The 27,666-nt window shown below is 40.7% G+C and overlaps 2 protein-coding genes across 2 annotated transcripts; both read right to left on the reverse strand.

Moving 5' to 3' along the window:
- Positions 1-2,116: 2,116 nt before the first annotated feature.
- LOC143510980 (uncharacterized) lies at positions 2,117-12,768 on the reverse strand. Its single transcript, XM_077000923.1, has 12 exons — positions 12,721-12,768; positions 12,049-12,106; positions 10,930-10,998; positions 10,215-10,286; positions 8,549-8,614; positions 7,816-7,872; positions 6,867-6,938; positions 6,125-6,190; positions 5,752-5,808; positions 5,174-5,242; positions 3,262-3,318; positions 2,117-2,359 (listed from the first exon to the last, which is right to left on the reverse strand). Exons 2-12 carry the CDS (start codon positions 12,095-12,097, stop codon positions 2,292-2,294), a joined length of 702 nt encoding a protein of 233 aa, XP_076857038.1. The 5' UTR covers positions 12,098-12,106; positions 12,721-12,768; the 3' UTR covers positions 2,117-2,291.
- A 9,063-nt stretch (positions 12,769-21,831) lies between these two features.
- pnmt (phenylethanolamine N-methyltransferase) lies at positions 21,832-24,964 on the reverse strand. The gene is made up of 3 exons (XM_076998618.1): positions 23,370-24,964; positions 22,921-23,128; positions 21,832-22,408 (listed from the first exon to the last, which is right to left on the reverse strand). Exons 1-3 carry the CDS (start codon positions 23,689-23,691, stop codon positions 21,970-21,972), a joined length of 969 nt encoding a protein of 322 aa, XP_076854733.1. The 5' UTR covers positions 23,692-24,964; the 3' UTR covers positions 21,832-21,969.
- Between the last annotated feature and the right edge of the window lie 2,702 nt (positions 24,965-27,666).

Here is a 27,666-nt window from a genome sequence, read left to right on the forward strand (position 1 = left end):
TCTGAAAAGGAAGCAGAGCCTTCACCTTTAAAGCTGCTCAGTAACATGATGTCTCCATGCTGGTCTCTATCGTGTCTCCTACTTGTACACTTAGCCCTCTGTCTACATATCTCTTTATCTGTGGGTTCCTCTCTGCTCATTGCTATTGGTATTAATTCCTCTCCCATTTCTGGCTTTGTCCCACCTGAACTAATACAATACCTGCGGCTGTTATTCCGGTTCTAGAGAAATCTGGTTGTGCTATAAATAACCTCATGAACTACTACCTGATTTATAATCTTCCATCTGGATAAACTCGCCTAAGCATGTTGTCTTGGCCCTTCCCGAACATCTGATGCAGTATTAACTTCACAGACATCTGACACAATATAAACTTCCTGAACATCTGATACAGTATCAACTTCATGAACCATGCAGTCTGGTTCCTGTGCCGTGAACCAGCCTTGGTGAGGGTTGGGAATGATCTTGTGCCTGCAGACACAGGGGCTCAACATACCTATTTTGGAAGGCTGTAGTGATGTCTTTAATACACTGTATCACTCTCCTGTTACACCATAGTAGAAAGGCTGGAGTATATGGAAATGGTTTATTTCTCACCTTTCTGACCATTCCGATTGCTTCATCATCTAGCATCACATCTCGTATTGTAGGTCTGCCAAGGCCTTGTTCTGTTCTTGGGTCATTGCCCTTTAACTCTCTCTTGCAGATGCTTTAAGTGTATGTAACAGAGATTTCTGGATTGATCCATCTTTTTCCTTTAATAAACTTTATTTTACTTTGATATCTTACCCAACTGCTTACGATTATTCTTGCTCACCATTAAAGTTCAAAAGTTGAACATGTTGTTGTTATCTTTATTATTATTATTATTATTATTATTGAGGGTTTCCTGTGGCTGCTGCGTCTCACCGGTGTGAGATTGGTCATAAAAGCTGGTACCTGTGCTGATTGTAAAGTGACCTTGGGTTCTTGAAAAGTGCTATATAAGTCTAAGGTTCATTCATTAATTCAGAAACACTTTGCATTCATAGCTGATGAAGGACCTCTGTCCCAAATGCCCTGTTTCTTTGGAAACTTTGTGTCCTTTACTACTACTTTTAATATCAATCAATCAATCAAAGTTTATTTGTATAGTGCTTTTAACAACTCAAGTTGTCGCAAAGCAGCTTTACAGGGTTTACAAGGTTAACAATACTATGGGTCCAGAACCCTAATGAGCAAGCCAAAGGCGACAGTGGCGAGGAAAAACTCCCTATGATGGAGTTCTATCTCTATATACCTTACTTAGCTACACTGCAGGTACTTACCTGGAACCAGATTTTTCATCCATTGACTAGTTCTAGGACTGACATGTCTTAGGGCAGTGTTGCTATTGTTAAAGGACATTTCTTTGACTGAAGGGTGGTGGACGTAGTCATGGGAACAGCAGCTAATGTAATGCTCCCGATTTCAGCGATTCATGGCATGGCTGTGAGGGACAAGCGTGTGTGTGGGTCAAGCATATATGGCCCTCACTAACACCAGACACAGCACGGCCCTCACCGACTAACACCAGACACAGCACGGCCCTCACCGACTAACACCAGACACAGCACGGCACAAAAACATGGCCACACCCACTCCCAAACACACCATGGAACCAACACTGCACACAAGCAAACAAGAAATATATGCAAGGCAACTGTTATAATACCAGCAAGAAGCCATCAAGCCTTTAAACATAGATGAAGGAATGGAGCAGAGCAGACAACAGCATACATAACACCAGTAGACCTAACACCATCACACACAACACCAAAACACAAAACACCAGCACACACAACACCAGCACACACAACACCGGCACACACAACACCAGCACACAAAACACCAGCACACAAAACACCAGCACGCCTCAACATTAATCCAACACTAACCCACTGCACACCTCAACATTAATCCAACATTAATCCACTACACACCTCAACATTAATTCAACATTAATTCACTGCACACCTCAACATTAATCCAACATTAACCCATTAACAAGCACTGATTGTAACACTAGACTAGAAATGAAAGCATGGAATAAAAAGAAATGTAATTGTGCATCTTGAATCAAGTAGTTATTGTAATATCTTTTTTAATTAATACCAGTTCATATTGTTGACAGGTGATAGTTTTGACAAGACACAATCAGTACAAGCAAATATCATATTCTACAACTTAAATAATATACCACAATTCAAATAAGACTTGAAGAATACAGGGAACTCTTAATATTAACACAAACACTGCAAGGTTATATATAACTACTCAAATGTTGTGTAACGTGATGTCGTAGTGGTATCCTTCAATATAGGGGTTGTTGTACTGACATCTGGAAATGAGTTATCACATGTTATTAGTCAACATGAAAAAAAAACATTCAGGAATCACTGCATTTAATGATGATACCATTCCTCAGGTGTTACCTAGTTTTGAGCCTAGTTTGAAATACGCCAATTTGAAGATTACTGGGAACTCGAAATAAAACAAGTTAACGTGACAGAAATACAAAAAATATATGGTCATATATAACAACTCAAATGAGAGTTGTTCACCAACAACTATTTATTTATTTATTGATGCAGTTGTGGTGTCCCAGATATAGGAGTTGTGGTGTTAATGTCTGAAAATTAGTTATTGGAAGTTATTCAACATAAAAAATATAAATATGCATGAATCATCAGATTTACCGGTAATTATGATACACATTTATTCATCAGGTGTAGCATAATTTTGAGTTTTGAGCCCAGTAGATTAATTTATTATATATAAATAATACTGCTGAAGATATATGTCACGGTACAGCCCCTGACCCCTCCCTTTGGGTGTGTGTATGTGTAGACTGCATCTGTTGATGTCCATATATGTATTTCCTGTGGGTGTGGTTTTGTGTGTGTGTGTGTGTGTGTGTGTGTGTGTGTGTGTGTGTGTGTGTGTGTTCATCTGTTGCACCTGTCTCGTTATTGTTGTGTTGCACTTGTTCTTGTTTACGTTATTTAATGTGTGTCAATGTTGTGCTGGTCGCTCGTCTTTGTTAGAGTCAAGTCCCTGTTGTGTCTGTGTCTATGTTCATTGTTGTTAAGTGCTAAACACACTAATAATAAACGTCATTGTGTTTTTTTAATTAATGCCTTGGTCTCAGCATCTTTTCTGCTGCTCATTAAAATAACAAGGAACTCGTAATGTATTCCAAAAGTTGCCAAAAAACAACTCAAATGAAAGTTGTTTACCTACCATAATTTAAGGATGTGGTACTGGTGTTTCTGGACGTAAGGTTTGTGGTGCTGATATCTGAAAATTAGTTCAGAAGTTATGATGAATACAAATATTCATGAATCACAGCATTTAATCATGATACTCTCCCTCAGTAGAGGTTACAGTGCTGACACCTAATAATCAGGCATAAAATACAAAAGGGAAATACAATATTAAAATATTAACATATAAATACAATATTATTCTATTCTATTATATTAAAGATTATAAATAGAAAAAAGATCCTTAAGGCATTGAGGAGAAAGCAGAATAAAATCTAATCTCTCATCCAGGAGAATAAAAATCCTTAAAGAGAAATCTCGAAAGTGTCACGTTGAGGACCCCGGCCCCTCCCTTTTGGGCGTGTGTAAACGTTGTCCACGTGCTCTGTCTGCGTTTTCGGAACTCCGTGGTGATAGCTTTGTTGTGTGAATAATGTGTCTCACCTGTGAATCGTCTCGTAATCACATGGGGCTAATGTGGTCTGTCTATTTAATGTGCGCTCGCGCAGTGTCCTGTGCTCGTCGTTGTCTAGCCCTATCCGGACGGGATTAGTTTTTCAGGGGGACGTCTGTGAAAAATATTTCACCCTTGTACTCAGTGATAAAACTCTTGCATCCGGACAGCAATTGAAAAAACAGGAGGACCCGCGAGTTTTTGGCTTTCTCGGTCACATGACATCGCCTTGTCACGTGATAGCATGTTTAATAATGTCACACTGCCAACTCTGATGATTCCTTTTTAACTTTTAACTTTACTACTGTTCAGTTCAGCATTTAAGATCTCCGTTTAAGTTAAGCTATTTTGTTAAACCAATACAGAAAACACATTATAAAAAATCGCTAATGAATGTAAATAGCTAAATAAATCCGTTAAATAAAATAAAATAAATCCATTAAAAAATCCAGTAAATCCATTTTCGCTCGCCGCTGTCTTTACGTGGATCTCCGTGAAAACGCGCGCCCAACGTGTAACTACGGTGCGTGGCAGTGGACATATAGCTGTTTTATTAAACGCGAGGTGATGTCTGCATGTATAAACTCAGACATGTGGATCCGGACGGGACTAAAATTACCAGACGACCACGGAGTACAGCGAAAAACAGTAGGTAATTCCGCCTGTAATTTTCTCTGAGGACGTCTGAGAAAAACACGGACATGCTCGTTCCGGACGGGATTAAAATCACAGAGGACCCCCCGTAAAAGAGAAAATTACCCCAGGACCCCCTGATAAACTAATCCCGTCCGGATAGGGCTTTAAGTCTACACGTTGTGTGTGTGCTTGCTCCGAGTTACTCGTGCGCGATTGCGCAATACTTGTCAAATTAAAGTTACGTTTGCTCCGCAACCCGAGGATTCTGTGTCTCGTCCTTGGCTGCGCCCGAACGTCACAGAAAGTAAAACAGAATTAACGTTTATTAGGAACACCTAATAAACGTCAGACAATGACTGACAATGATAACATGCAAGACGCACAATTAAATACACTCATACAAACAAGACACATGTGCAGCACATAACATTAATGAGACAAGAGACAGGGCGGAATGAGACAATAATATTAAAATATAACAAAAAAAACTTAAACTATATAGTATAAATACAATATTTGCATTATTAAGTAATTCAGTGGTGGTGACTTCAATTTTTAACAGTATATAGAAGTAAAGGACAGCGTAATGTCTGTGTAATCTGTGTAATGTACTTTGAAATGCTGATGTAGTTATTTTTTATATTGAAAATTTTATATTGAAACTTACATTATTGATCTTACATCAATAGAAAAACTACAGGGTCTAAAGAGATCTTAACGAACAAGATGACAAGACACAAATACAAACACTACAAGGTCATATACTGTAGAACAACTCAAATGTGGGCGGTTTAACTACCATTTGTTCTTGGTGTGGAAGTGGTGCCCCTAGATGTAGTGAATCCAGTAGAGTTTACAGTGCTGACACCTAATGAACAGGCAGGAAATGTGATATTATTGGTTTTACAGGTCTTTATAGATATCTTCAGCTATACTATAACTATAATGATAAGCATTTCACTGCTTTAAAGATGCATCTGTGTATAATTGTTTTAATTAACATTTTGTTGGACTCTTGTTTTGATATCAAATCGATCTAACTATACATTAATTTATAACTTAGCTATTTTTAAAGTTGCAATAATACACAATTGATCTTTTACTGATTAAATAATGGTTCTGAGGATTACACTTGACTGAAACAAAATATATAGTATCATAACAATATTTGAATTATTACATACATTTATGAATAAAAAGAACTGCAGCATTGGTGGCACCATTGTTATTATTATTATGTTAATTAAGGATCCTGAGAATACCATTATCTGTGAGCATGATTCACAGTTGCACCTGGAAATACTCAATTTTATATTGTTATTATAAACAATACAACAAAGTCAGAAATAACAACTCAAACGATAGTTGTTTACTTACCATTAGCTCTTGTAATGGTTGTGGTGCCCCTGGATATGGGGGTTATGATGCTAACACCTGAAATTGAGTTATTAGAAGTTTATGGTCATCATCAATAAATATAAATATTCATGAATCAGAGTATGTAATTACGAGTATGGTATGATTTGTAGCAAGGTTTAAATCCAGTTTGAGCCCAGTATGTTCATTACAGAGACAGAAAACGTACAGTATAATCCTACCCTAGACTGTAAGGAACTCCTAATATATGCGAAGTTGACATACATGAATATAAATAATTCAATACAAACAAAACATTAAAACAAACACTACCAGGTCATGTAGAACAACTCAAATGAGGCCTGTTTACTCAAATGAGGGACTGTATACCTACCAGTTCTTGGTGTAGTAGGGATGTACCTGGATGTAGTAACTCCAGTAGAGGTTACTCTGCTGACACCTAGTAATCAGGCATTGAATGTATAAGTGCAATATAATGATTGAATATATTGAATTTACATATTACAGTTGTTTAGATATTTTCAGTTATACTACAAGTATAAAGAGAAATGTGTTTTAAAATCTATAAAAACGCTTCTGAGTATGTTTATTTTAACTGAGCAAGGAGATGTACAAAGATGTACACATGTGTTTATTCAGAAATGTGTTTACAGTGTTACTGAATGGGATTTGTAAATACACAATAATCCACAGCAGATATTTTTATTATTATTAAATAAATATAAATGAAAATAAATTTCATGAAATATATACAAAGGAATGCCATCTTTGCAGCTTGATTAGATATTATTTTAATTACCTGTATTTATGCCATTTTGGATTGTAGTGTTCTAAGTTAATTGATTTGTATATGTAATGTTTGTATATATAATATCGCACTACCACACTATCACAATATCACATTATTGCAATATCACATAATCACATAATCACAATCACATTTACACAATATCACATTATCACAATAGCACAATATCACACAATCATACTATCACAATAAAAGGTAACTAAGAAATTCATAAAGATAATGATAAATATCAGACTTTGTCGGACCTGGATAATAAGATGGAAAAGAAAGCTATATCTGATGTGTGGAGGGACAGTTGTTTACTTACCACTAGTCCTTGTAGACTGAATCCTGGTTGTACTCAGTGTAGAGCCTCTAGCAGGGTTTGTGGTACTGAGAACTGAAAAATGTTTATCAGAACTTTGAACCAGAAGCAAGATTTATGATCTTGTTACATCACCACGTTTAATACAAAACAACTACAGTATGACTTTCACATGCAGTGAAAGTTCTATTTCTTTCTTTCTTTCCACAGTAGGTTAATCTGCAGGGTTGCTTTAGAGAGAGAGAGAGAGAGTCTGATTTCTGGCTTGATTACCACCACACAGTTTTTGGTATATGTAAATGAGAGTTTAAAGAAGAATTAACCTTTATCTATGAAAGCCATAATAACTGGTTGTAACTGAAAATGTACTTTAAAGACATTTAATAGGTGCCAATGAAATGGAGACCAAATCCAATGAGAAATGTGTACAGAATACATAAATATAACGCAAGCAAGTGTCGTCATTCATATTCATATAGATATCTTCAGCTATACTATAACTATAATGGTAAGTATATTTTCACTGTTTTAAATATGCTTCTGAGTATATTTGTTTTAATTAACATTTTGTGGGACTCTTGCTCTGATATCAAATCTGTAACTATCCATTTAATTTATAACTGACTTACTGAAGGTTATTTGTAAAGTTGCAATAATCCACAATTGATCTTTTACTGATTAAATAATGTTCCTGAGGATTACACTTGACTGAAACATAAAATATATAGTATCAATACAATATTTGTATTATTACATAAATATATGAACAATAGGAACTGCAGCAATGGTGGCACCATTGTTATTATTATTATGTTAATTAAGGATCCTGAGAATGCCATTATCTGTGAGCATAATTCACAGCTGCACCTGAAAATACTAAATTTTACATTATTATTATAAACAATACAAGCAAAGTCAGAAATAACAACTCAAACGATAGTTGTTTACTTACCATTAGCTCTTGTAATGGTTGTGGTGCCCCTGGATATGGGGGTTATGGTGCTAACACCTGAAAATTAGTTATTAGAAGTTTATTAGAAGGAAAAGCTTGCAAGGTATTGTGTGTGTCCATGTCACTTTGTTTTGAAGGTCAGTCCAGGTTTGTTTTGTGGTCTGAGTACTTGGCAGTTGAGGCAATGGACCATGAACATAGTGCGCTGTGCTTCTGGATCCTTGTCGAGCCAGTATCAGATTGTAGCTGCTGCTGTGTTCTGTTCAAGCAACTAGTGTGTGCATAGGGTGTGTGAAATCTATCTTGTCCAGTAGTATTGTGTAGGTATTATTAGATCATGGTTGTTGGTTGGTTAATACATCCTAGCCAAGCCTGTTGCATGACTCCGGATGTTAGGTGCAGGATTTATCATCTTCCTGTTTTATGTTACTTATGGTCATCATGAATAAATATAAATATTCATGAATCAGAGTATGTAATTACGAGACTCTCAGGTATGGTATGATCTGTAGCAAGGTTTTAACCCAGTCTGAGCCCAGTATATTTATTACAGACATAAAATGTACAGTATAACCCTAACCCCAGATTGTAAGGAACTCATAATATATGCAAAGTTGACATACATGAATATAAATAATTCAATACAAACAAAACATTAAAAACAAACACTACCAGGTCATGCAGAACAACTCAAATGAGGCCTGTTTACTCAAATGAGGGACTGAATACCTACCAGTTCTTGGTGTAGTAGTGATGCCCCTGGATGTAGTAACTCCAGTAGAGTTTACTCTGCTGACACCTAGTAATCAGGCATTGAAGGTATAAGCAGGGCTGGACTGGGACAAAAAATCAGCCCTGGCATTTTTGGTTTAGACCGGCCCCTCATAATTAGCGGAGCACAACCGACTTGTAATTTATGTATGTGGGGTACGACATAGAAAAATAATTTAAAAATTACTGGTTAAAGTCATTGGATTCAATCTTAGCATTATTATATCACAATCACTTTTATGATTTTATTGAAATCATCTCTAATATGTATTTTCTGAATATCTCTGATAAAAGCTCAATTCTAATTCTTCAGGTAAAAGGTGCTCCCTCCTTTAAACAGCTATAACATATATTTGTATCTGGCTACAAACAAAGCTGCTTTATGAATTCATGCAATGCAAACATGTCTTAAAAGCATTTGACACCGTTTTACTCTTAGTGTGGGCATATCTTTTTTACACTTACTGTAGTAATGCTTAAATTGCAAAGCTTTTATTTATCATTTATAAATTTTAAATCTTAGCATAGAGACTACAAATTCAAACTACTATGCAGCCTTTAAACACACCTTTAACCTAAATATCTAAAATGCTATTATAACCTAAAATGGACACTTCTCAGTCTTGACCATTTGCTATTTTATCAGAATAAGGGCGCGTGGCTGCCAAATTTTGGGAAGTATGCTAATTAATTAATTACTTAATTATTAATTAATTAATTAATTAATACTGATACTAATCAATGGCCATTGCTCATCATTCTCATGTAATAAAGTCCCTGTGTTATCCTAACGTTACTATCTGCTTGCGTCCTACACTTTCCCGCTCAGTCTGTTCCTCGGTTTCTCTTTCACAAGTCTGCATCTCTGGCTGCTGCTCTCCCTGTCTGCTGCTGTCTTCACCTACAGAGGACGCGGAGGCTACAGCAGCGAACATATCTGTGATTTTTTACACATTTTTTATCATCTACATTGAGACTCTTCAATTTCTCCGCACCCCCTTTCTGCCGCTTCTGTTGCTCCATGCTGCCTCTCCTTTAACAATGCTCTCAACACTGAACGTAGCTGTGTATACGTGCAATATAATGATTGAATATGTTGAATTTACATATTACAGTTTTTAGATATTTTCAGCTTTACTTCAACTATACAGAGAAATGTGTTTTAAAATCTATGAAGACACTTCTCAGTATGTTTATTTTAACTGAGCAAGGAGATGTACAAAGATGTACCCATGTGTTTATTCAGAAATGTAGAACAGTGTTACTGAATGGGATTGTAAATACACAATAATCCACAGCAGATAAAAAAAAATTAATTAATATAAATGAAAATAAATTTCCCAAAATATATCCAAAGGAATATCTTCATTATTGTAATTACCTGTATTTATCGCATTTTGGATTGTATTGTTCTAAGTTAAATGAATTGTATATGTAATATCACAATATTACAATACCACACTATTACAATAGCACAATATCACATTATCACAATATCACAATATCACAATAAAAGGTAACTGAGAAATTCATAAAGATAATGATAAACATCAGACTTTGTCAGACCTGGATAATAAGATGGAAGAGAAAGCTATATCTGATGTGTGGAGGGACAGTTGTTTACTTACCACTAGTCCTTGTAGACTGAATCCTGGTTGTACTCAGTGTAGAGCCTCTAGCAGGGTTTGTGGTACTGAGAACTGAAAAATGTTTATCAGAACTTTGAACCAGAAGCAAGATTTATGATCTTGTTACATCACCACATTTAATACAAAACATCAACTACAGTATGACTTTCACCTGCAGTGAAAATTCTATTTCTTTCTTTCTTTTGTTCTTTCTTTCCACAGTAGGTTAATCTGCAGGGTTGCTTCGGAGAGAGAGAGTCTGATTTCTCGCTCGATTACCACCACACAGTTTTTGGTATATGTAAATGAGAGTTTAAAGAAGAATAAACTTATATCTATGAAAACCATAATAACTGGTTGTAACTGAAAATGTTCTTTAAAGACAATTCATAGGTGTCAATGAAATGGAGACCAAATCTAATGCAGAATACAGAATACATGAATACAGAGAACGCAAGCGTTGTGTCGGATATGGTTATAGTGCTAATATTGAAAATAATAATATGGATATAAGAACTGCAGACTTTACAGTACGTCATGACAGTTGATGAAGAGCACAATACATATGCAACAGAGCTTTTCTCTAATGAGCACCATGTTTGTTTAGCACTGACCACACAGAGTGAGAACCTCATCACTTTCTAAAGTATTATGCAGGAAGTGAATGACTTTCAGAAGACTTGACTAAGCCTGAACACATACAGTGTTCACTCACCATTAGTGCTTCTGGGCTGAGCAGGCCTATATGTAGTGGTGCTACTAGGGGCTACAGCTGCACTGACACCTGCAAATTGGTTAATACAATCATAAGTAATTATGAAAGAGATATAGGAAGGAAATGTAGTTATAACAGTAGAAATTAGAAATGTGAATTAGACAGCAAGAAGATACATAAAAATATGGGTTACAGATCATGACTGAAACTCACTGAACATGTTTAATAATTATTTCTGTAAATTGCTTTTAAAGACTTCCAGACCCATAACTCATGCTCTGTAGTCCTTAAAACTATCATGAACCACATAAGTCCCTTCTTTTATATTTCTAGTTTAATAAATCTGAGAATATTGTTGTCAGGTAAACATTTCAGACACAATAGTCTTGTCACGTTTGGCAATGCCGCCTCTCCTAGCTGTCACTCCGGGTTCCTTCGTGTCTATGTTCTTAGCCTGTTTATCCCGCCCTGCTTGTTTGTCTCCGTGATTCCTCGTTTGTTACCACGCCCCTATGTCGTTGCCGTCACCTGTTCCTAGTTTAGTTTCATGTATATCAGTCCCTGTAATTCCCCAGTCTGGTTATCTGTGGTTTTGTTCATTCGTGGTCCTGATCTCATGCTTTCGTGTTGCCGTGTTCATGCATGTTAATCCTGTTTGTAAGTACGTCTTGTTATCGCTGCCCAGTCGCCCTGTGTATTCTGTTTGGTTCAGTTGCTCTGCGTTCTACCCGTGTTTTGTTTCTAGTGTTCGTTCTGTCATGTCTCTCCGTGTTTCGTGTTCGGACTCCCTCTCTGATTTGACCTCTGCATTCCTATTTGACCCTGATTTTGGTATTCCCTTTATTAAATCTCGCTCTCCTCAGCGTTTGTGTCCGCCTCCTCACTCCGCAGTGCGTGCTGCGTTACAAGTCTGTTAAACTGATCAACACTCTAGCATAATAAAATGAATTTTGGATTAGTAATTTACAAATTCTTATGATTGCCTAAAACATGGTACCACGTGAATGGGTTCTTGAAAGAGTCCGTTAATCCCCAAGGTTCTGTCTTTGTGTCATGTTTCAGCATGGTGTTGATTGAAGACAGAATGTTTAGGGTGGAACACTGAAGAAAACAACTCACCATTGCTCAAAAGCAGCAGTGTCACACTCAGGAGGATTAAATCCTGCATCTCAGCAAACTGTCCACCAAGAAGAACAGACACAGGCCTTAAGAAGAACAACGCCATATGAAAAACAGGACACATATTATTCATAGTGGTGTCAATTACAGGTTCAGAGATTAAAAGTCATCACCAGAATTTTGCTCAAGCTTGCTAGATTTTCTAATTAGCAATTAGCAGGTAAAATTAGTGGAATCAACACAATCCAGGAAGCCTGAGCAAAATCCTGGTGAGGAGTTTTAATCTTTGAACCTGGAATTGACACCTCTAATTATTCAACTAATAACTTTCCAACCAGTCACACAACTCAAAGCCTCACGTGGTTGCTTGTTTTTGTGTTTTTCCCACACATTCACTCTCCAAATTACCTTTAATTTCAGTATGTGTAACTGTACTGTAACTGTACAGTAACTGTACTGTTTCAACATAACGGAATGAAAGAATTAAACTATAGATCATTCCTAAATTACTTTAAATAAAATTAAGAACCATAATATAATAAATTAAATAGCTTGAATTATTTGCAAATATTAGAAATCAAATATAAAGATTAGTTATTACAAAAAACAATAATATGAACACTTGTGTGGTAGGCTGCATAAGAATACAGGATGGGATGCCATCCCCCCTACCTGTGGTCTAATGTCACTGCAGGCAGGTGCACAGAGAATTAACCCAAGGCCACCTCCACTGGCTCTCAGCATCATGAGTGCACCTTTTTATACACAGATCTGGGTGGACCATGCCTGGAAACACGAGACACTTTAAACCACTATTTAAACTTCCTGATAAACTGGTCTGTCTTACACTACACTTAGCAGGTTGTTTACCTGCTAATCACTCATTAGATAATCCAGGACACAGTATGTTAGAAAAATTGCACACACATATTTGCTTGTATGTATGTAGATGACAAAAGAAAAAACGAGATAATGAATGGATCCGTAAACAGAACGAGAGGTTGAAGCTCTGGGTCTGTAAACAGAGTGAGAGGTTTTAGCTCTGTGTGTGAGCGCGTGATTTCAGCAGTGTTGGTCCTCGTTTGTGTTGAGGTTGTATCTCTGGAGGAGAACACATCTAGAAATTACCATTGTCCTGTTGTGTTGGTTTGTGGGCAGGGGCTTTAAAATCCAGACTTAAAGACTCAAAGACGTAAAGCCTGTCTGGATGTTGCTGGAAAAGCCTGTTAGGCTGCTGGACAGTTCCCAGACTGCCCAGTGACTCAGTGGACAGTCAGGAGCATGAAGACATCCTTAATTAAAAAAATCAGCCTTTACACATACTGAAATTAAAGGTGATTTGGAGAGTGAATGTGTGGGAAAAACACAAAAACAAGCAACCACGTGAGGCTTTGAGTTGTGTGACTGGTTGGAAATTTATAACAGATTGCTGCTGACCACCTCATACTCAGACCATCCACCAGGGGGCACCCTAAGACCTTTGCCATAGTTTGGTTGAAAGTGATGTAAAGGTTGAACTATTTGTTTTCCTAGTGTCCTAGTTGTTTGATGTTAAAATACCTTTTGTGACAGCTCATAGTTACTGGAATAAACATTTACAAATGTTTATGCATGTTTATGTAAGTTTATCTCATTGTGATGATGAGCTTATATAGGTGTCATGTAGCCTAAACACTGCTCTTCAGAAAAGTACTACCGGTAATTCAATATTTCCTTAATAACCTTTTTACAAGAAAAATCCAGGTCATATGAATCACAAAGTGTGCTGTGTTAGCATGTCTTAGCATGCTTTAGGACTGCTCCATCAGGTTCAGCATTCTTCCTTGTAACCACAGGCTACACCTGCACAACACAGCCTTGATCCCTAGTAGTGATCAGGATGGTGAATCTCACCTGAGTGAGTTTAAAGTGAATGTGAGACTTCATTCACATAAAGGCAGAACAACAACCAATTAACAACAAAAATGAAATGCATTTATGCTATGATGTAAGCAATTAACAAATAACATTTATTGCCAAAGAGCAAAACATAATACAAATTTGCATTCATACAGCAGGTTAGATAGTTAGGTTAGGGTTAGATAGGTTAGGTTAGGTTTAGATGGTTAGGTTAGGGTTAGATACATTAGGGTCAGATAGGTTAGGTTAGGGTTAGATAGGTTAAGGTCAGATATGAAAATAACAGCCTATAATATAAGTCTACAATAGCCTATAACAACAAGTTATAATAACCTTCAGATGTATCAGACATATCTAGAGTTTATGGGGCACTGGTCTGTCTCCCTCAGGACATTTAACCTTTTGAAAAAGATTATGTGGATTCTTGCGTGAGCCTGGTGTCCCAAAGTAATAATGATGATGATTTAATGTTCATTTATGTGCCCCCCCCCCCCCAATGTAGACCACACTGCTGTCTCCCCTAATGTAAGGCAAATTATTGCCCCCCCCCAGTGTAGAGCACACTACTGTCTCCCCTAATGTAGGCCCCTCTACTGCCTCCCCTTAATGTAGACTCACTACTGCCACTCTAATGTAGGCCACACTACTGTCTCCCCAAATGTAGGTAACACTACTGTCTCCCCAAATATAGGTAACACTACTGCCCCCCCCCCCCCCCCCAATGTAGACACACTACTGCCTCCCCTAATGTAGGTCACACTACTGTCTCCCCAAATATAGGTAACACTACTGCCCCCCCCCCCCAATGTAGACACACTACTGCCTCCCCTAATGTAGGTCACACTACTGCCTCCCCAAATATAGGTAACACTACTGCCCCCCCCCCCCCAATGTAGACACACTACTGCCTCCCCTAATGTAGGTCACACTACTGTCTCCCCAAATATAGGTAACACTACTGCCCCCCTAATGTAGATACACTGTCTCCCCTAATGTAGGCCACACTACTGCCTCCCCTTAATGTAGACACACTACTGCCACTCTAATGTATGCCCCACTACTGCCTTCCCTAATGTAGACACACTACTGCCACTCTAATGTATGCCCCACTACTGCCTTCCCTAATGTAGACACACTACTGCCACTCTAATGTATGCCCCACTACTGCCTTCCCTAATGTAGACACACTACTGCCACTCTAATGTATGTCCCACTACTGCCTTCCCTAATGTAGACACACTACTGCCACTCTAATGTATGCCCCACTACTGCCTCCCCTAATGTAGGTCACACTACTGTCTCCCCAAATGTAGGCCACACTACTGCCCCCCCCCAACGTAGATACACTACTGCCTCCCCTAATGTAGGACACGGTACTGTTTCCCCCATTGTAGGCCACACTACACAAAACACACACAACACACACATTTTGTCTTACTCTTACTAACCAGAGTTCTGAGTCATCGAACATGCAGATAAACTTACATTTAATTTAGTAAAGGCTATGTTAACATTACTTTGCTGACATGATGTGACGTATTGTAACACATGATTTCTTCAGGGCTTTGTGGCCAATCTTTCAGACTTGAGTCACTTTCATGTGGCCATAGACTGGATATGCATACAGGTTGTGACATGAATGTGGACTATACCAAACAATGCCAAATTATGTGTGAAATTAAAGTTGTAAATCCCTGGAATATGATACCACACTCCTATAAGACTTTTTAAGATCCACTGTTCTTTTGCCATGGATCGAATTTCTTCTTGACACTTACCATGAGCATATCCATATATTCAAAGGTGTTATCAAGTTATATAGGTCCTATGAAATTACTCACTCAGAAAAAACACCCTGTCAGAAGACTTGTTCATTACTATTCATTACTTAATCCATGACCTATTATTTCCCCATATTAAAGTCATAGGATAGAATTTCAATACAAGTCCTACCTGTTTCATCCACACCTCATCCTTTTAGACAGACCTCGGTATTGTACGGCGAGATCATTGATAAGTTAGAAGTCAAAGGTAAATGTTTGACTATGACACCTATTACACTGTGATAAGCGCATTAAATAAAACTTCACTGCTATTATTTTGAAGGCATTTTAAATTTAAATGAAATTATTTTAGATTTGCTTCTGTCCGGTCAGTTCGCTCATTCGTTCCGGTCAGTTCGCTCACTCAAATGTGTTGTTGGCGAACATGTTGGACATTTTAAAAAATCAGCTATTAGCTCTACATGTCAAGTAACAGTACAAAATAATGATTGATACAGAATGCAGTTTTTAATAAGGAATGGACTTCCAAATATTCATTTATTCAAGTGAAATGTAAAGCTGTGTACTTAGTTTGCTGAGAACAGTTAGCTGTGGATTGCAGTTTGAATCACTATTACAAGAGTAAACACAGAGAAAAAATAGAAGAATTAGACTGAAAAAGGAAGCATTTGCAAATGTGTCCTTCTTCAGGCGAACCGCAACAAAACAGATCGAGGGGAATTTGGACATTCAGCTGAATTAACTTTTTTTGTTTTGGCTCTGGATGAGAGCTGTGATGATACAGTCCAGTTACTGATCTATATATGTAGAGCTGTAATGATACAGCCCAGTTACTGATCTTTATATGTGGAGCTGTGGTGATACAGCCCAGTTACCGATCTATATATGTGGAGCTGTGGTGATACAACCCAGTTACTGAGATATATGTGGAGCTGTGATGATACAGCCCAATTACTGATCTTTATATGTGGAGCTGTGATGGTTGACTGCCTTTTGAGATCTCTAATAGCCCAGTAATTTATGACGGCTCTTAACTTTGTCCAGTGGAGATTATTTGGGTCTAACTGGACAACTGGATTTTTTCTGAGGCATTCAGCTCACACCTGTCGAGGTCTAGGTTCTACGGGAGGTTCTACAAGTAAGGTGTGATGATGAAGTGGCCAATTTCTGTCACGGTGAGGCGGCCCCCTACCGGTCGCCTTCGTCCACAGCGGCTGTCGTTGTTGTTGTTTTGTGATGTCGTGTACGCCCCTCAGGTGGGCGGAGCCCGTGATCCGTTCCCACCTGATGGTCGTTTGTCTGTCTATATATGTCTTGTCGTCGTACCAGTTGACCGCTGGTCATTATATCCTTAATTTGGAGATAGTGCACGGGTTTTAGGTTTGCACACTTTCTATTAAACCATCCTTTTTCCCTGAGACTTGGCGTGATCGCTTCCTTTTTGTTGCTCACCCCCGCCCGTCACAGAATGACCAGCCACCTTTCGGAAGCCGCCGAGTCTCTTTTTCTTTCTCCTTCGTTCGTGGTCATGTCTCGTGGTAAGTGTTTGTCTGCGTGGTGTTTGTTTGAAGAGATCCGCCGTGCCCATGTGTTGTGTTAGGGGCACGGCGAGGGACAGGACTGTCGTCCTGGAAATACTCTTCGTGTTTGTTGTTTGTTTGTTTGTGTGAAGAGATCCGCTGTGCCCATGTGTTGTGTTTGTGGCACGGCGAGGGACAGGACTGTCGTCCTGGAAATACTCTTCTTCTTGTGTGGTGTTAGTGTGTCCAGGTAACGGACGTGAGGATCCGTGTGCGTTTGTTATATGTTAAGTGTTTTGTGTGTGTGACGCGCTCGCCGCTCGTCACTGTCGCCTCGCTCCCCGTGTGTCGTGTGTTTTATGTGGGGAGCGACTGCGACTCTGAGCGGCGCATCACCATCGTTTGTGTAGTGCACGCAAGTATCGGTCCCGTGCACTAAGTTCTGTTTGTCGAGTCTTTGTGTGCATGTTTTGTCCTAGCGTGTTGTCTACTGTTAAGTGTAATTCCACGCTTGCTCCTCCCCTTAAATGTGTGTTTGGGAGGGGGGCGGTTGTGGTCCCGTGCCACTGGGTATGGCACGGAGGGCGTCTGAGGCGCCTTTGTGTTCTATGTTGGTGTTGGGGTGTGTGTGTGTGTGTGTGTGTGCTGTTTCTGTGCAGGTGCTTCCCCCTGGCGGTGTCGTGGTGTTCCTGGACCTTGTGGGGGTCTCCACCAGGCAGGAGCCCCCTTGTGTTGTGGGGTGACCGGAGCCAGGTCATGAAGAGCCCCTCCCTAGAGGGCTGGGGCCCCCGGATGTTTGGGGACCATGGGGCTCCGGTCTGAAAAGCTCCTGCTGAGGGAGGAGATCCTCCCTCCTGCCCGGGGTGACCAGGAGGCCCTTGGGGCTGCTCCCTAGCCCGCGTCGGGGGTGCTCTGGGCCTCGGTCTCTGGCGCTCCTGGGTTGGGTGGAGGAGTCCACCTTGTGATGAGGGACCCCGGGAGGGGTTGGCTCCCCCAGGAGGCTGGGGTGACCCCTAGCAGAAGGCAGGGGTCAGCTCTGGGAGGAGGTAGGTCCAGGAGGTGAAGAAGCCACGCCTCGGGGAGGTAACCTACACACACACATACGCTAAGGACGACACAGGAGCCATAGCTCCTCGTCCTCACACCTGTGGGGCTCACCGGCCAAGGGCCGGTTAGGGCGCGAGGGCCCTGTGACCGACCGGGGCGTGGTTATGTGTTGTTAACGGCCCAGCCGGTCCAGGGTCCCGCCCAGGGAGGTGAGCTGACTAACGTTATGTGTTTTGTGTTTCAGCTCTTGGACTGCAGGAGGTGTGTCCCTGCCTGTCCTTGCCTTCCTGCCCCTTCGTGTTGTTGTGCAGCCGCTGTGTGCCACACACCCAGTGGGGGGGAGTGCGGCTTGGTGGGGGGGTCTGTCACGGTGAGGCGGCCCCCTACCGGTCGCCTCCGTCCACAGCGGCTGTCGTTGTTGTTGTTTTGTGATGTCGTGTACGCCCCTCAGGTGGGCGGAGCCCGTGATCCGTTCCCACCTGATGGTCGTTTGTCTGTCTATATATGTCTTGTCGTCGTACCAGTTGACCGCTGGTCATTATATCCTTAATTTGTAGATAGTGCACGGGTTTTAGGTTTGCACACTCTATTAAACCATCCTTTTTCGCTGAGACTTGGCGTGATCGCTTCCTTTTTGTTGCTCACCCCCGCCCGTCACAATTTCACTAAGCTGATTTGTGATTTAAAAAAATTAGAGAATTTCCAGGCAACAGAGGCCCATAGAACATTTTTCAAAGGACCAGCATCAAAAGATTGAACCCATGGGAACCCAGACCAATGGATCCAAAAGTAATTGGAAGCAAAACCTGAGTCTTAGACCTGGTTTCTGGTTGTGCACATCAAAGGGAACTAGTTTCTATGTAATACAGAGACACTGCTTACAGTGTCTTTCCCCTGACAAGAGTCTCTGACCTGGAGTTCCGCTTATGCATTCTCTGAAGTCTTTGGCACCATAGCACAAAATCTGGCCAAGTGCCTAAGATGCTGGCATCGTATAATTTATTGGCCTACCATCAAAACAGACAAGCCCAGTAAGAGAACTGACACAGAGGGTCTGTCCCAAAACCTAGTGAACTGCCTAAATAGGCACGGCTTACGCATTCAGCTGTTTAAGTAGGCAGCATTCTCAACAAATAAGGCAGATTATTGAGACGCCATTTCATCACATCTTGTTGTCGCCCAATGTATGCGACCAGTGTTTATCTCAATCAATCAATCAAATTTTATTTATATAGCGCTTTTTACAACAGTTGTAAAAATTGATAGATAGAGCCTAACTGATGGAACGTTACTTTCAGTACTTAAGTACATTTGAAGGCCAATACTTTTGTACTTTTACTCAAGTAGAAGTCTAAAAAGAGGACTTCTACTTGTACTGGAATTTTTTTTTACCTTGGGTATCTGTACTTTTACTCAAGTACGTGGTTTGTGTACTTCATCCACCACTGCTGGCTAGCCACAACAGTAGCTTTAGTCTTCAAACTCTGCTAGCATAAATGCTAATACTTTGGTGTGTAAAACTGCTAAACGGTGACAAACTAACCTAAAAGATCAAATAAATGTGATATAAATTATATTAAAACATTTTCAATGTTTCTGGAATATTCTACAAACCGTAGAGACAATTAGAATAACGTACATTTGAAACTGACTTTGTCAGGAGCAAAGGTTGTGTTTTCGTTGAATCATGGGATTGCCTTAGCAGCTGAGGAACCATTCGACGCTGACTTAAATTTTGGCCAGGTTACCTACCTCAGACCAGTGCCTCAGTAAGCAGCATATTTAAGATATCTAAGAACACTGTCTCTGTAGACAGCTCACTAGCTCACTAGGTTTGACTCTGTAGACAGACTCAGTCTGGTGTTTCCAGAACATGCCAGAGGCAGTTCCCCCAGAATGACCCATAGTCACTCAGAATTGATATATATTTTTTACTAAGAATTATTTCTATGGCATCAGACATTCCACTGTTATGCACTTTTGTGTACCCATAATGTAATCATAATGTACTCATTATGTGTCCATGGTGTACCCATAGTGTACCCATGATGTACCCATAGCAAAGTACAATTCGTATTGAACTAGAAAGCCTTCGCAACCTTAATATATCTCCAGGATGGCAAATTGATAATCATGGGGTTGGACTAAGTGAGAGAGTTTCCACACCACTGGTCAGACGTTTCAGACAGCACGGGACTGGCTAAGAGGAAGGACACAAATGAACACGAAACAAGACCAAAGGACAGAACAGCAAGGCAAAACAAGACTGAATAAAGCAGAACAAGAACAGCAAGACAGAATAAGGCAAACTTGAGCAGGAAAATGTTTCTAAGACACAGTATGCTTTAACATGTGGCAGGTTAATGTGAAGAACTTGGGATGTGGACTTAAACAGGTGTAAGAAGGAATAAACAAAAATAAAAAGGAATAAAGAAAAATAAACAGGGCAGGAGAAAAGAGGCACAGGTAAATAAAATAACTAATATGTGGGAGGCTGTGATCTGGGAAGTGATTGGTTGATGTGATTGGTGCATGAGTGAGAATATTGGTGGAACTCTAGGAATGGCTGGATGTCAGCCAGTGCATGACAGGCAGATTTTGTGGTTTGAAAAAAAAAAAAAACCTCACAAAATGCTATAATGGAATCACATAAATAAGAATCAGTCATGGAGCATTGGATCTTTACAAAGCATCTTCTAGAAATTCAGTACTGAATAAGACCCATTGCTTCCTTCCTCCTCTCTCCTCCAGGGTGGATTGATTCTCTCTTGCCTAATTTCTTGCAATCGGAATTTGTGTCGGTACTGTTGTGTCTTTTCTTTTTTTATATTTTTGGTTTGGTTTGAAAATCTTCCTTTCATGTTGTTAACCATGATTAACATTCCATTACTCTCATTACAGTTGCAAAATATGGCCTCTGGTTGTATTGTTTTACAGAATCGTTTACACAAAATCACCTCAGGTTCTTGTTCCATTATTCAAGCTTTCTTAAGAGAAACCCAATACACAACACTTTACTCTGTTCCACTGCCTTTTTGGATCAGTTGAAATACTAAGAAGATTATCATATTGTGTTCCTCTATTAAACCATGTAAATTATGGAATCCAGTTGACAAAACGTCAACAAATAATCCCCACTTTAAATTTCACAAGGAGGTATATGTCCCATTAGATTGTAGTTGTAGTTGGTAGTAATTCAGAATAAGTAGTTGATAATGTATGAGTACATGTAGCTGAGAACTTACACAGAGAATGCTCTCTTGCTTTGAGTGATCACCAGCCTCATCTGTACATCGCAGTCTGTATATCACAGATGTATTACTGGGTTGACACACAGGAACTCTTTGACATTCGACTGACAGTTAGTAAATAGTCGATTTATCATACAAAACCAAGCAAGCAAAGCAAAATTGGTACTGGTGCATCTTCACTAAAGTCTCAAATATCCTAGAATTTTCATGTTATCTGAAGCAGACTAAATGATTCATGCATATTCAAAAAGCATCTGACAACTGTGTAAAAGGTTAGCTTTATTAATTCTGTCTCACAGACATTTTGATTTTATTCAAATTGCATTAAACCAATACAAGGTTTAACCAATAGACCTAGTGACATAAGATTTTTTTTAAGTCATCCTTCGCTCCACATGCTGCTAAGCCTCATGACTTTCGTTATGGTTTTCTGGCTTCTGCAAAGAACACCCCAGTGACATCATCCACCCCTATCCTCATGTCTGGTGGCAGGTGGTAGACGCTGAGACGTAGCAGGTCATAGCCACAGGTCCTCAGGCTGGAGCACACCTGTGCCTCCTCCAGGGACACGACGGGGATCTGCAGGCCTGGTCCACCCATGTAGAAGCTCTCTCCAAGGGCCCCAATGAGAAGGAGGTGCCCTCCCCGACGCAGAAGGCCGAAGAGATGGCCCAGGGCCCGGGTGAAGGAGGCCAGGTCGGGGCTCACGCTCTCGAGGCAGAAGGTGGAGACGAGGCAGTCGGCTCCGGAGCTGGGCAGGGTGCCAGGGGGCAGTGGGTGTGGCTGGTGCACATCGATGGGAAGCACGTCGGTCACCACTGAGCGAAGACGCTCCGCCTTGTCCCTCCATACAGCTGGACTGGGCACCAGCACAATGACATCTCGTAAAGTCCTCGACTCCAGTCCAGGGGACTCGCTGCTCTGCATGATTTCAAGCTCTTCCTGCCCCAAAACACCTGATTCAGCTCACAAAGGGCTTGATAATGAGCTATATCACTGCAACTGGTGCTTTGGAGCAGGGTGTACTTGAAAGCATGCGACACAGCGGATTACCAGATATGGAGTTACAAAATCTTAAAACTTGCTTTTGGTACATGCTTCATCATTACAAATCCTAAACATTCACAGTCCAAAGAGAGCAATGAAACAGGTCCTTAACCTCTTATGGAGGAAGATTGAAGAAGACTTTTAAAAAGACGAACACTGAACACACATCATCAATCTGCTGAGCTCAGACAATAATTAATCTTGGGGTATCTGGCTAGCTAACTGGCTAGGGTGAATGGTACCACAATAATTCTACTTTAGATGGCAGGTCTAGAAATCCTTCCTGGCTGTGTTATTTTCTATTCTGTCAAGGCGCCATCTCACCTTCGTCCTTCCAGCTCACACACATGCTGTAGGTAAGGCGTCCAGTCCAGACTGGTCTCGCCACCCTGGAGCCACGTACGCAGCTCCTTCCGGTTCACCTCCAGGAAGTCGGAGAGGATGACCCGATCAAAGTGCTCGCAGGCGCTCATCACCTGGTACAGCGTGGGGCCGGACCCCACGTCCACCACCACCTCTCCTTTAATTCCCCCTGGGAGTATCGAGAACAATAAATAATGGAGGAGAACAGTCGCAACATGAGGAGATAAATATCAGAAACGTTTCCCCATTTCCCGCTCTGAACAGGCACACTCGGGTTTCCCCCAGAACCACTCTCTGGATCTCCCCTGGTCCAACCAAACATATTTTACCTGAGTGGTATTGAGAGAGAAACTACAGATCTGAAAATTTGTTCAACAAGCAACTACACACACACACAGGTGCAGTCTCACTCTCTGTGAAAGCTTTGTGCAGGCAGTTGAGTTTCCAGGGAACGATGCTGTCTGGGCGGTGGAAGTCAGCCCGGGGTGCTGTGTAGTTGTACTGCAGGTAGACTGCAGGGTTGAAGCCCTGGTAACAAGCCTCCATGGCAACTATTCCCTCCATCCCTCCCTCTCCTTTCTCCTCTCCCTCCATCACTTGCTCTTCTCTCTTCTCTCCCTCCATCCGTTGTTCTCCTTCGTCTGTGCACTGTGGTCCCACATTTATACCTTTGTGTGAACACCCACACCATGGCTTCCCTCTCTGCGAGTGGAGCTCCGATTGGTCTTTCATGCGTCTGCTGCTTGCTGCCCAAGGCCAGCTGTGGTCTTCCTGTCTCTTCGCCTTATCTCCTGAGATGGAGATAGGGACCTCAGGTTTGGGTTGCTGCCCACCTGTGAGCTCCCAGAACCCCCTGCCTGATCAGCCTGCCTGACTCCAGGCGCTGATGGCATCGCACGGAGGCTTTTACCTCCCACCAGCCGACCCGCTCCCGCTCCTGGTCCTCCTGGCCTGCTATCTGCCTCATCTCTCCAGCGGCTCCACTCGGTTCAGCCACACAAAAGGACCCTTTGCTGCCTATTAGTTGTATTTTTTTCCACCCAAGTTATTAAGTAGAGAGCGCCGCTCTGGGCCGAGAGTGCCTGGAGACAGCTGTAATGGACCAGATGATCACATCCTAATGCTACCACGGGAACAATGAGTACATTAGCAATGGAGACATGTGCTTTTACCTGATCTGTACACCAAACAAAGGCTCTGCCGCTCACGGAAACCATGCAACCTCTTCTGAGAACTTGTACAACTTTGGTTGTACAAAAACAATCAAAAACTAGTCTGATTGCTAACCTTATTTAAAGTGTTGGTCCTTGTTCCTGCTGAAGCCTGACACAATGGAACAACAGATTCTATACAGATGATATGTAATTTAGGTGAGTAGGTGTATTCTCCATGTGGAGTAAGTCCACATGAGTAAGTCCATTCTCCATGGTCTCTTAAGAACAGCTGTTGTTGCCTTTTGGTGGGAGTAGATACAACTCAGAGAGATTCATTACAGTGCATTACATTGCAGTGACTGTAAAGTTTTTCCTCACTATGTTGTGACTTCAGGAAGGTTCGGCCCTATGGTCCCACCTTCATTCCTCACTGGTCTGGTTGTTCTTCCTTCACTCCTCACTGGTCTGGTTGTTCTCCCTCACTGGTCTGGTTGTTCTTCCTTCACTCCTCACTGGTCTGGTTGTTCTCCCTCACTGGTCTGGTTGTTCTTCCTTCACTCCTCACTGGTCTGGTTGTTCTCCCTCACTGGTCTGGTTGTTCTTCCTTCACTCCTCACTTGTCTGGTTGTTCTTCCTCAATAGTCTAATTCTTCTTCCTCACTGGTCTGTTTCTTCCTCACTGGTCTGATTCTTCTTTCTCACTGGTCTGGTTTGTTTTTCCTCAGTGATCTGGTTCTTCTTCATCTCTGGTCTGGTTTTTCTTCCTCACTGGTCTGGTTGTTCTTCCTCAGTGATCTAGTTGTTGTTCCTTGCACCAGGATGCATCAATTCTCAATAGGAAAGACATGGAGTCAATCGTACCACAAAGCAAGCACCATTTATTGGGAAGACATTGCAGTATATGTAGATGATCTAATTCCGCTGTATCACAGGAAAAGGGCCATGCGTTTGAAGAGAGATGGACAATCACGAGATGGTGTATTATGGTTAGCGCATTTTTTTTTTTCTTGGACATTTTGTCCAAGACCAGATATAGAACGGATTTTGCAGAGTAGTCTGGAACAAAAACAGACTGCCACAGTGTCTATTCCCAGAAAAAGATTCTTTTTGTAGGGAATTCTAATGACATTTCTGGTGACTGAAGCCACGAGTTTCACTAGCACATGGCTGTGATGCTGCTAGCACTACCTGAGCTACAGTCCTCTATCTGCTTATATTTCTGCACATGCTCACATGAAAACTGGCATTAAGTTTATTATTAAGCTCAGAGAACTCAGAGAACCAAGAACTCAGTGGTGTTGCCTGTGACAACGGTGGTTCTGCACAAAACCTAATCAGATTGTCCTAAACAAAACGAGGTGTGAGCATAGGTTAGGATTTAGTGGAAGTTAGGATTAAGAGACTAAACATTTGTGTATTTCTTGCTGTCGCTTGTATTGCAACCTGTACTTTTAACTGTCCAAACCTTTAAATGGTTATGACCAGGGTTGACGGGGGGGGGGGGGGGGGAATCATAGATATGGATCAGAGGTAAATGAACTAGGTAAACTAGAAAAAAATTTTCGGCGTGAGAAATCGCAAGTGTGGCGTGAGAGCGTGTGAAAACGGTCAAATGCGTGTGTCTCACGCTCAATGCGTGAGAGTTGGCAACCCTGGTTATGACACATTTTGTGAGCTGTCTCATGCCAGAGCAATCTTACCAGCTCACAATGCAGGCAGCCTGTGCTGCCATCTAGTGGTGTCTATCAACACAAAAGCAGAATTCAAGCGTTATCTGAGTGAAATGTTACTCTAACCCTGTTCTTCAGGACAGAGTTCACTTTAACAATAATTAACAATAATAAATGATGAGTGTAAGCTGTTTACAGTTTTTTGCAGCTGCTAAGACCCAAAAAGTGGTCCTTATAGCAGTTTTTGAAAACACTAATCCATGTAGACTATCTATTGACCAGGTGCACATTCTCTGATTTACACTCATTTAGAAATTCTTAAACACACTTTTTGCAAAACATTAAACACAGTTCTTTACATAAGATACAATATTCAAAACTGAAAACCATGTGTTTCTTTTGGAAAACACTGCCATGCAACTGTTACACTCACCTACCAAAATCCATACCCAGTCTTCACAGGTTACAACACTTCTAGATAATTTTTATAAATCTTTAGACATCAAAGGCTAATCCCTATAAAGAGGCCACAAGTTGCAAATCTTGGTTTGCATATCAATGGAGTCCAATACTGCATAGAGATGATGATAGAGTATGAGAATGGGGAAGAGAATGAGCAACCATAATGGATGAGTTTAGAGCCACTCTGGTTGACCATGTGGTCAACCATGCGTTGTGTTTTCTGGAGGCAAAGGGTTCAATGTTATCTGTGCTGCTACACTGTAGCATCATCCAGACATTTCAAAATGAGAATAGATAAGTAGACCTATCCTCTATACATACTACATCATGTTTTTCACTACGAAGGCAGCTATCCACCTCAGGACAGAAAGAGATCATCATCAATATGGTCAGAGCATACAACTGCATACATTTCTGACAACTACAACAGCCCATCATTACTGACAACATCACCATCAGCAACATCCATTCAGTGAGTCTATCCGGACTGGGCCAGTGACAGTGTGAAACAACTGTGCTATGAATTTGTCACTCATCATCATGCCACTCTTTGTCCCTACAACACTGTGCACATCATCATCACCTTCTTCAACACAGATCACAACACACTCATTCTCCATCACTAGGGGGATGAACCAGAACAGTCCAGGTTTGTTGTTGTTTGGGACAACTTAAGTTTGCACCGGGCTGCTCAAATACAAACTGGTTCACTGAAGAGCCACGATTTGTTGTGCTTCACCTCCACCAAACTCTCCATTGCTGTTGAGTTCTTTTTGGCATGGAGGTTGTCGCCAACCCCACCAGTGCAAATACATTCAGCAGGTGATGGAGGAAGCTTGAGGTTATTTTGTTTTTTTGTTTTGTTGTATGTATATGTGTTTACAGCATATACAACATGTGTTGCTGTAGTGTTCATGCAAAACCAAAAAAAAACCCTTCCCCTTGTAATTGCATTTTACTTTATAGTGTAAATGTACTGAATATGCAGAAATAACCTCAATCTTTATGAATATTCATGTATCTGACAGACCTTCACAGCAGACTACAAACTAAACACTCAACCACATGATAGTAGCGTTTTCCATTTGTTACTTCAGTTTGTAGTCACATATATGAAAGGCTAATCATCTGATATTTGTGTGTAGAGTTTGGATGCAATAATATGGTTTTGGCAAGAGTTGCAAGAGTTTTGGTTGAAGTGTTTGCTTTTTCCAAAAATGTGAGATGTTTTGCCTGTTGTGTGTGTAGCATTAGCTGCTGTGTGTTAATTTTCGACAAAAAGAGAAATAGTTTCAGAAATTGGGTCTTAGTGTCTGCAAAAAACTAATCCCATTATAGTTCACAGTACACACATACTGGTACATGCTCACACACACACACAAATACACATACACACACAAGAAGTGTCAGACAATTCATAA

This window comes from Brachyhypopomus gauderio, chromosome 3 (assembly GCF_052324685.1).
Source record: "Brachyhypopomus gauderio isolate BG-103 chromosome 3, BGAUD_0.2, whole genome shotgun sequence".
Taxonomy (NCBI): domain Eukaryota; kingdom Metazoa; phylum Chordata; class Actinopteri; order Gymnotiformes; family Hypopomidae; genus Brachyhypopomus; species Brachyhypopomus gauderio.